General features: G+C 35.5%; 1 protein-coding gene across 6 annotated transcripts in view; it reads left to right on the top strand.

Annotated features, from left to right (window-relative positions):
• The window catches only part of sdk (sidekick), a 61,114-nt gene that overhangs the window by 48,910 nt on the left and 1,105 nt on the right, over positions 1-11,099 (top strand). For 4 of the 6 annotated variants that reach the window (XM_064355149.1, XM_015983209.2, XM_064355150.1 and 1 more), the window contains 10 exons: positions 289-950; positions 998-1,226; positions 3,729-4,031; positions 4,081-4,264; positions 4,321-4,536; positions 6,620-7,013; positions 7,069-7,308; positions 7,354-7,699; positions 8,853-9,452; positions 9,508-9,812. In XM_064355149.1, coding sequence (XP_064211219.1) covers positions 289-950; positions 998-1,226; positions 3,729-4,031; positions 4,081-4,264; positions 4,321-4,536; positions 6,620-7,013; positions 7,069-7,308; positions 7,354-7,699; positions 8,853-9,452; positions 9,508-9,812 — 3,479 coding nt within the window. The remainder of the gene's footprint in view (positions 1-288; positions 951-997; positions 1,227-3,728; positions 4,032-4,080; positions 4,265-4,320; positions 4,537-6,619; positions 7,014-7,068; positions 7,309-7,353; positions 7,700-8,852; positions 9,453-9,507; positions 9,813-11,099) is intronic. The other 2 variants (XM_015983207.2, XM_008199451.3) reach the window with 1 other exon arrangement.

Consider the following 11,099-nt stretch of genomic DNA (forward strand, 5'->3'; position numbering starts at 1 on the left):
ATACGATATGTGATATTATATGATATGATGTGATATTTTTTTCGTTGTCCGCCCCATTTTTGAAGTTTATTAGATTTATTTATAAGTCTGAATATGCTAAAATTTTTCTTTAATTTGTTTTCATCTAACAATTTTAATGGACAATCCGGTCCTGTTTACACGAAAAATTTGTTATTTTAATTTTTTTGGTGGGTTTAAAAAGCACGAAAACGTGCCCCTTTAGTAAAAAATAAAACAATTTTCAAACACTTTTTGGAAGTGTTAATTAATTAACTAAAACTTGAACAGTACCTGACGAAGTCAGCAACTTGCAATTCGACGACATTAGCGACCGCGCCGTTAAAGTCATCTGGCAGCCCCCCAAGCACATCAACGGCATCTTAACGGGGTACCAAATCCGGTACCAAATTCGCGACAAGCCCGACACTGTCAAAATCAAGAACCTCACAGCCGATACCCTCAGCCTCAAAGTAACCGACTTGCAAGCCACCACTCATTACAAATTTGAGGTCACGGCCTGGACTGCAATGGGGGCAGGCCCCCCTAAAGTGGCGATCATCCAGTCGGGGGTGGAGCCCGTCTTGCCCCATCCCCCCAACAAACTCGCCTTATCCAACATTGAGGCCTTCTCTGTAGTTTTGCAATTCACCCCCGGCTTTGACGGCAACTCCTCCATCACCAAGTGGACGGTGGAGGCCCAAACTGCGCGCAACGCCTCCTGGTTTGTCGTTTTCGAAATAAGCGATCCAGACGCAACTACGATTACTGTTACGGGACTTGTCCCTTTCACTGTCTATAAACTGCGGTTGATTGCGAATAATGTCGTGGGGGCTTCCGAGCCCTCCGAAGCCTCCAAGGAGTTCCAGACGATCCAAGCGCCCCCAGCACACCCCCCGAAGAACGTCACAGTGCGGGCCATGAGCGCGACTGAAGTGAGGGTTCGCTGGATTGTAAGTTTTAATTTGTTGGATTTTCGGATGTTTTACCGCTTTTGCAGCCTCTGCAGCAAATCGAATGGTTCGGGAACCCGCGAGGGTACTCGATTAGTTACGTGGAGGTGCGAACGGGGGAAAAACAGACGGCGACAATTGACGATCATACGGCCAATTCGCATGTGATTACCGGATTGGAGGAGTTTGCGTTGTATGAAGTGTCCATGCAGGCGTGCAATGACGTGGGGTGTTCCATGGACGGGCCCGTGGCTTTGGAGAGGACCAGGGAGTCAGGTAAGGGATTAAATGAATTGTTTCCGACTTTGGGATTAAATAATGTATGCGATGTTGAGGTGTAATTAGCGATTTTAACATGCGGAAGTGAGGTAATTCGGATGTAAAGTGAACGTAATCGGGGAGTAATTGGTTTAGGAAGATATACGTTTGAAAAATTAATATGCGAAAGGAATGGTGCGCGAATGCGGTTTGGAGTATTCGCCGAGAATGATTTAACGCGTTTCAAACACGGAAATGTGAACATTTAGTTTATTTTAACGTAATTACAGTGAATAAAAATTTGAGGTTTTTAGTTTCGTATTTTAATTACGTCCGCAGCGAGAATTTAAAAAATCTCGCTAGAGCACGGCGACAGTTTTTTATTATTAACACGTAAACAATAAATTATTTAAACAATTATTTAAAACCCGAATAATTCACAAAATTAAGAGGAAATACTTAGTTTGAACAAAAACAAACAACAAAAATAGGATGTAGAAAAAATTGTATATTACACTCCTTCGTTGTGCTCTAAAACCATTCGTGCCACAACAGAACGTCTTATAAAACTCGTAAAATAATATACTATTCCGCCTAAATATAATTTTTTTGATTTGTTTCTGTTATCAAAAAAAAAATTCGGCCGCACTCTGTGTATAACATGGTACATACTAACAAGGAGTACAAAAATAACCTTGTTCACTCATATTTTGATTTAATTGCTAATTAGTAATCACCCATCTGTGATAAATCCAATGTTAAACTTTATGCGTGCAATTGTATTACATTTACTTCTGTTTAGTTTGATTGCTTTAATCTCTGTTTTCTACACCTGTCTCGCGAAATAAAACATTGAAATATCTGATGTAAACATCGTAATTCTCAAAATTTCCTAAAACTACGTCTGTTTTGTTTCGTTTAGATTAAAAGATGATATATGACATCAATAAAATACTTTTTTATCGTTGTCCAATTTGATAAATTGTTGAAAATGTTTGTAAATAGTATTTCCAAAGAAATTGTGGGAAACAGTGTTTACTTATTCTTTCATCTGTTCATATTACATAAGGAAACTTTTTTATCTCTTACAGCGTATCTTGCGGTTTATATTTCTGGTACTTTTTACCTAATTTGAAGTAAAGTTTCTTAAGGTTGAACTATACTGAGAACGTCGGAAGAGGAGCTGCTCAAGCAGCACGTGAACGCATTTTCTTATTTTATTTATTTATTTTTTTTGGATTTATAAGTAAAGTAATAAATAAAATGCTTTCTTTACAATGGAATGTTGTTCCTAAATTGAGTCATTACCTCATAGGTCAGTTTGTACCTCACTTTAAGTATTTCTTACCAAGTTTAAACGGATTAAAAAGTCGATTAATTCATTTTTTCCTATTAAAAAAAAATGCGTTCAAATCGCATGAAAACAATATACTAACTTTATGGGGACCTTAGGAACAATATACATAAATTTGAATAAAAAGATTGTGTCATTTAAAAATAAAATGAAAAAAGAAACACATTTTTTGGCCATTTTATAATTTCTTCTTTTAAAAAATGGTACCCAATGTTTTGATAATTTTTTATGGGTCTTGTATATGACTTAATACTTTATATTTTATGCAGTTTGAACATTAGGTTTTTCTATAAAAACATTAAATTTATTGCGCTGTTATTAAATTATTAAATCACAGCTAAGATTGATACGACTTTAACATTACACAGCTGATTATCTGCAAGCTCCAAAAATGCTAAATATAAAAAGATGAAATATGAAAATAAAAAAAATACATAAAAGTTCAATATTTTCAACCATATTCGTAAAAGGTCATCTTATCGATAAAATTTTTCATCTCTTGTGTAATTTTTGTATGTGTCTTGTGTGGCATCCTAGTATTTAAGTATCTGTGTGCAGCCTTAAAACAGCGAAAAAAAATACTGTTTGATAATTTTTCTACTGATAAAAGCCCAGCTTTTGTATAGGTTTATTCAAATGATGATTAGTTTTCAAAAAAAAATTCTTGCTTCTTTTTCATTTTGCGTCGAACGTAACGATGCCGTGTGGCGGAAAATAATAGTGGCAACCGAGATATTTATAAAGAATGAAGTGCAAACAAAGAGTCGGTTCTAGCTGAAAGTTATTCACCTACTGCAGTTGTACCAGATTACGGAACATATTAATTGTTGTTCATTCGCACTGAAATACAATAACTCTTTTATTCCTAGTTGCATAAACAATGTTTCTCTGTTTTTATATAAATTGAATAAATATTTTACGAAATTATTGAATATCCGGGCCCATCACTGTTCATTGAAATTGTACTATCAATTATTACATTCGATCGCAGCGAAAAAATCCAACAATTTATTTATTAACGTCCACTGTCCACTCGAACTGATGAAGTGCGAATAGGCTGCAGCGCCATGAATACGTTACACTCCAATTTCACACCTAGTTTCCTCTCAAAAATCCAGTTTTTCATAAAAACAACGTTGTAAACCCCGCACAATTGCAATTTGCAGTACCATCGTTCGGGCCGTTAAACATCGAAGCGAACGCTACCTCTAGCACAACAATCGTAGTGAAATGGGGTGACGTCCCGAAAGAACACCAAAACGGCCTAATTGAAGGCTACAAAGTTTATTACGCCGCCGAATCAAAATCGCCCGTACAGTACAAGCTAATCGCCAGCAATTCCACTTTTACAACCACTTTGACCGAATTGCGGAAATTCGTCGTTTACCGCATCCAGGTCCTGGCGTACACACGGCTCGGCGACGGCGAGCCCAGCAAACCGGCCGTCAGCGTGCGAACCTTCGAAGATGGTGCGTTTCGTGTCAGTTATCCGGCCCGAAATTGAGTTGATTGTTTCAGTCCCGGGCCCCCCCTCGAATGTGTCATTCCCGGACGTTTCCGTCACTTCGGCCAGGATCATCTGGGACGTCCCGGAAGAACCCAACGGCGAAATCCTGGCGTACAAAGTCACATATCATATCGACAACGTGAACGTTAATAATAAATACTCGAAGGAATTTCCGCCGTCTGATAGAACGTTCAGGTGCGGCGATTCAAATGGATTTGAAATGTGTAATTGGCATTAATTGATGATTATAGGTTTACGCAGTTGGAGCCTGAGAAGTATTACATGTTTTCTGTGACTGCTCAGACCAGATTAGGTTGGGGCAAGACAGCTCATGCTTTGGTTTTTACAACGAATAATCGAGACACACCACAGTCACCATCTATGCCACAAATCAGTCGCAGTCAGGTACAGAGCAAGCAGATCACTTTCAGCTGGACACCGGGCAGAGACGGATTCGCACCGTTGAGGTAACAAGAAAATTTAACAAAACGGCCACTTTTTTGGAAGTTGGGATCAAGCATTTTTTGCTTAAATTATTATTTAATAGATTAAGTAATTTTCTCAAAAAGTTCTATTTCTTTGTAGGTGGAAAACCTTTAGTTGAATTTATTTGTTATTTAAAACATGAATGGTTTTTATGAAACTCAAAATTCTGGTTAAATCTGAACTAAAAAAACTCATCAATGTCTAAAAAATTCTAACAGATACTCAATTAGAAAGCTGAAAAACTTTCTTCTTTGAAGGGCTAGAATGATTAGAATCCAATCAAAGTTGACAATTTAATAAAACTTTACAATGTTGTTAATGAAGCAATGCAACAAGTTATTTTTTCCTGTTTTACATTGCTAAAGACTAGTCAAAAAGTCCCAAAAGACGTAACTGTGAAGTCATTGAATTGAATTTCTAAAAATTTTGAAAATTGTCGAGAACAAGGCGCGAAGAAACCTAAATATACTCTAAAATCTCAGTTAACCTCTAACCGCTTGGAAGCCCATCAATTGCATTAATATATGGAAAATCCGAAAAATTCGAAGAAATACCGCATGAGTAGTTTGAAAAATGTGAGGGAATGCAAATCCCTTATCCAAAAAAAAAATATATATATATAATCGGATGTTACACTTAAATAACAAGTTTACAAAGTCGATAATGAGAGATAATTTTTCTTTCTCGTTTTATAACATATAAGTCATAAGTACACCATAAATTTTAGGCATTTTTAGCTAAAAAAAATCAGTTACACCGAGCTTTTTAAATGGAAAATTACATAGATGTCTGAAAATTTTGTAAACTAAAAACAGCAATGAGCTCTGAGCTCTGAGTAATATTTGAACTTGAGAATCTCAAAAACTCAAAAATGACCAATTTGGAAAACTGTGGAAAACTGAATAACCAGAGGAAATACGAATCTTAATCGGACAACCTAGAGGAACTTTAATTAATCTGTGATTTTTCAAAAAAATCTACGGACAGGTCGATTTTAACTTTGAAAATTCTACATTTTGACACCACTGTAAAATTTGTAACGTCATTGGTTTTTAAGTAATGACGTCATTTTTTTTATGACAGCCGACATATTTGTTTATAGTTTTTCATAGTATTCTTCTGTATCTTTCAGGCAAGAATAAAAACATTGAAAAAAATAATTTAAAAAAATTCATAAACGAATGAAAATAAATAAAAAACTTCTTGATAATTATTAATTACACAGATTTTACCTTTTTTAATTTTCTTTTATTTTAAAAGGGGCGGTTGTTTTATTTTTCTTTTGAGAAAAATTATAGTAGTAAAAATATGTATTTTGTGCATAAAAGTTTACAGGGTCTTTATAGGCAATTTACGCAATGCACAACACAATGTAATAATAAGCCTATTTTTTATATAGTTTTATAACGCACTATTAGAAAAAGAACTGCAGTACTTATTATAAAATGTAAACATTAGAACTAGCAGTACTTATATCAATAAACCCAAACTTGAAACTTATCTTATCAGCAAAACCCACATAAAATTCTGATTTCATAAAATTATCTTATATAAATTCCTGAAAAAATAACTCGAAAATCTTAATAATAAACCTCCCGCTTCTGAACACTGTATTACTGTTTTATTTCTGAGGACGAATTCTTTACCTAAAATCTAGAAAAAACAAAATATACATATTTATTACAAGGCTGACAATGAGGTATTATATCAAGTGACTTTTTTCTCTGAGGTTTTGTAACACAGTATTAGCATTATTACTATTAACAATGAGCATTAGTTTGGAGCTAAAAAAAAATCAGTAAATCTAAACTTCGAAACATGGAAAATTCTAATCTTAAATTATGTTCCAATTTCTCAAAATTAGTCCATTTGGAATCTTACAAAAAACGTTGCTGAAAAAATCTGAAAAATTCGAAAAAAATACCAAAATTACACTGCATTTGCAGAAAAATTGAGACCATTGACAAATTTTACCTATATTTTCTCTAAAGCAATGTTGCAAAAACGAATATACGAAGCTATTTTTTGTGGCGTACAATTTTGCATGCAACCCATTTTTTCTAGATATTATACGGTCCAAAAAATGGAAAATGGGGGCCCTTGGCAGTCCCTTCCCGAACGTGTGGACCCTCAACTCACCTCATACACCGTCTCTGACCTCAAACCCTTCACTTCATACCGCTTCAGAATCCGCGCAACGAACGATATAGGTCCCAGCCCCTTCAGTCCCGAATCCATCGAAGTCCGCACTTATCCAGCAGCCCCCAGCAAAGGCGTCATGAACTTAAAAGTAGTTCCCATAACAACGACAAGTGTCGAAGTCTATTGGGACCCAGTTGAGGAGAAGTACTGGAACGGGGACGTCAAAACAGGGGGCTATAGAGTAGTCTTTCAACCCGTCTCTGACTATCCAACTGCACTGCAGGCAACACCCAAGGAGGAAATTTTCGGAATCAATGTAAATTGAGGCATAAATAATATTTAGCGATGATTAATTAATTGGTTGATTCCAGGCCAAAAAAATGGTTCTGAGCGAATTATTGCAAGACAAGAATTATGAGATAGTTGTGGTGCCGTTTAATTCGCAAGGGGAGGGCCCCGCAACGCCCCCTGTCACAGTGTATGTAGGGGAAGCCGTCCCAACTGGTGAACCAAGGGACTTGGAGGGCGAAGCTGTTTCCTCGACGGAAGTTCGCTTGAAATGGAAGCCGCCACAGCAGCAGCAACAAAACGGCGAATTGTTGGGATACAAGGTAGAAATTTCGTAAAATCGCACAATTATTTACACTTTGATTTAGATATTTTATTTGGTGACAAACTCGCCGCAAGATTTTGACGAGGGCCACAAGTTCGAGGAGGAAATCGAAGTGATTGCAGCTACGATGACCTCGCACAGCCTTGTCTTTCTCGACAAATACACCGAATATCGCATACAAATTCTGGCGTTTAACCCAGCAGGTGATGGACCACGATCGCGCCCCATCACAGTTAAGACCCTTCAAGGTCTCCCTGGTCCACCAGCCAATCTACGCTTTTCTGACATAACGATGAATAGCTTGCTCGTGTCGTGGGATCCCCCGAAAAAACGCAACGGTGACATAATCGGATACCTTGTCACGTATGAGACGACCGAGGAGAACGAACGTACGTAAAAATTTGTATCTACTTATAAGTATTAGCATTTGCTTAAAAGTATCAGTCTAAATTGACTGATAATTGACTGTAAAATTCGAACAAGCTAACGATCGTTAGTTAACAGCGATAGTTTTCAAGTTATTGACGTATTTACAAAGTTTATCTAGGAAAGAATTAACCGGTTTTTGTGAGCCTGGAATCACCTCCGAAATTAATAGAATTCTAAGTAGAATTGCTTGGAGAATCCGAAAATTTAAGGAGTTATCTTTAGAGTAATTTTCTTAATAGAAAAATTTCATATCTCAGCCAATGATTTCACTGTGTCTCTGATCAAAGACATGAAGCAAGGTTTGGACGCCACAACACGTGTGGATAAAAATTTAAATACAATTAAACGAATTTAAAAAGGTTAAACGTTTAATAAAATTCTTTTAAGTGCTTTACTCATCTCACATGCACTTTCGTTAACGAAGTTTTGTATGGTTTTACATCGTTCTTGTGAAATTGACTTTGAAGTTTAACAATTAATATTTTGTCGTGGAAAAATAATTTTTGGATTGAATTTCAGCTATAGGCTTAATATTCCTTACAACTTAGAAAATAATTTCTAATGTGAAAGCTCTTGATTTTGCGCACGTATAGAATTCTTTAGCATTATTAATTATTATTTTCTTTGAACGAACTTCGTTACAAACTAATCTTCTTACTGAACGCAAAAGTTAAAAGAAGCAAGGATGTCATTTTTTCATTAAAAAATGAAGTTTTGGAGGATGTTAACAGATTTTTTATAACAATAATTCAGATCAAAATTTGTGCGAATATGCGAAACTAGCTGACTTTTCGTAGTTTATTGAGAAATTTAATGGAAATAAATAAGTAATAAATAAATTTTAAATAATTGCAGAAAACAAAAGCAATTTATTTAGAAAAGAAATATGCATTTAAAAGTGGGGAATCTAACACAAAATAATATGTAATACGAAAATACTCTTCTTTTTAAATAATTTTTAGTTTGTCATATGTATTTTACACTTTGTAGTTTTATTATATTGTCCGATTTTCAATTTTTTGAAGTTGATCACCTTAACAAAAGTATATACTTTAATACTTAAAAAAAAATATGCCTAAGCGTGTGTTATTTGTTACTCATCGTTGCGTTTAGGTTTTAGTAAACAAGTCAAGCAGAAAGTGACGTCGACGGAACTCTTGCTACAAACTTTGGAGGAGGAAATCACTTACACGTTCACAGTGCGGGCACAAACCATCGATTATGGGCCCTCTATTTCGGATAACGTCACCACAGGGCCACAGGACGGCTCCCCAACGACGCCAAAAGAACTCACTTTGATTAAAACACCGTCAAGTGTGGAGCTGCACTGGGTCAATGGCTTGACCGGAAAGGGGCCAATTCTGGGCTACTATATCGAATCGAGGAAAAAAGATGACCAGAGGTGGCAAACAGTCACGAAATCGACAAACGGGCCTTTGCAAGAATTTACAGTTTCGTACCAAAGTCTCCTCCCCTCAACCTCTTACTATTTCAGAGTTTTTCCTTACAATAAATTCGGTATTAGTTGTCCCGCGTACACCAAAGACCCGGTCGTAACACCGTCAAAACTGTACTTGGAATATAGCTACTTACAGTATGAACCCTTCTACCGACAGACCTGGTTCATGGTCGCCCTGGCAGCGACCTCCATCATCATTATCATAATGATAATTGCGATTTTGTGCGTTAAGAGCAAAAGTTACAAATATAAACGTGAGTTTTGTGTTGTAACTGACGAAAATGATTTTTGTTAATCGTTAATTTACAGAAGAAGGTGCCCAAAATAGTATGGGCGAACTCATGGCAATGTCACGCGACGACATGACCGCTGACTATTACCGAACTCGCAACGGCACAAGTAACCTAAGCTCGACTCTTTCAAAACGTAGCACTTTATCCCGCAAGCCGGTCCATCAACAACCCCCTCCAATGTTGGGGAAATCCCCTCCGAGACCATCGCCGGCTTCAGTGCCCTACAACTCAGACGAGGAAAGTCTCAAGGGCTACGATGAGAATCCCGACGATAGCAGCGTGACCGAGAAGCCGTCAGAAATGAGCTCTTCTGAATCCCAGGTGACTGTCATTTGCGCTTTGTTTCATATTTCATCTCTTTTTTCTGCAGCAGAGTTAAAGCGCGCTCTATTACGCTCAAATTAATAGAAAAAGTAGCTTTTAACCGCATACTAAAACGAATTAGATGTTAATTAATTGATATTGATTCATTGATTTAGTTTAATTCTGATATAAAAAAATAATTTTGCACACAAGCCAAAATCATAGCTTGTTCGTTTTTTCAAATATCTTTATAAAATTTGCATGCAAAATTTTGAAAAAATGGAAAAAAGGCAAAAAAAATTCTTATTAAAATAATAATTTGCGTTAATGCTGCTGCAAGTAATAATCATATATACAGGCTGCTTCAGACAATTTTACGTGGCCTGCGCATATAGAAAACAACCAGTAATGTCTAGTATTTCTAGTAATGTCTAGTATTATCTAGTAATCGAAAAATTTGTACACAGTCATAATTCGTTTTTCCAAGTGAAAGTGTTTTTATAATTGTGGCACTTCCGGTTATCAACTTTGTTAATTTAATTGGAAAGCTGTTTTGTTTTTAGATAACTCCAGTTATATATGCGTTATACCTTGTTATTTGATTAGCTGTCTACACATTTCTTGTTCTTTTTCTTTTTTTCGAATATTCGTTATGTATAATTTTTATTCTATTATTCGTTTTTATTTTTTACTTATTTCCTTTATTAATTTTGTTGACTGCATTGTTATTACTTTGTTATATTTTCAATATTAATTCTTTATTTTGATTTTGTATTTCGTACTTTTCACAGTTTAAGCCGTTTTTTCAAAATATTTCACGTTTTTTGCAAACATTTGGATTTACAGATGTTTCTTCAAAAACTGGTAACTTTTTTAAGTATTTTGATATCATAATCGGGTACTATCATGGGCATTAATAAACTAAAAGCACTGCGAATTGTATTCATTTACGTTAGACTCAGTCTTTATAATAATTGAACAATAAAAGTATGAGCTGAACAAGTAAATGATTTCATTTATTATATAATATATTATTTATTGTACGTAACATAATTTATTAGTATTTGCTAAAAAAAAAACCTACTACAGATCGCCTACAGTTGGCTGCCCTAAGCAAAAAGACAGTATCCAACAGTTGTTTTAAAAATATTTTTTTTTGCGTATTGGGCCTTTTTTGACGCTTAGATTCATGTAAATACTCAATTATTTGTCTGAATCAATAAACAAAATTGTTTTTTTCATGAACATTATTTGCAATATGTGTACCGTGTTCCTTTTCGCAAGGTAAAACACCGTATCTACAAA

Source organism: Tribolium castaneum, chromosome 2 (genome assembly GCF_031307605.1).
Source record: "Tribolium castaneum strain GA2 chromosome 2, icTriCast1.1, whole genome shotgun sequence".
In the NCBI taxonomy this organism is placed as follows: Eukaryota; Metazoa; Arthropoda; class Insecta; order Coleoptera; family Tenebrionidae; genus Tribolium; species Tribolium castaneum.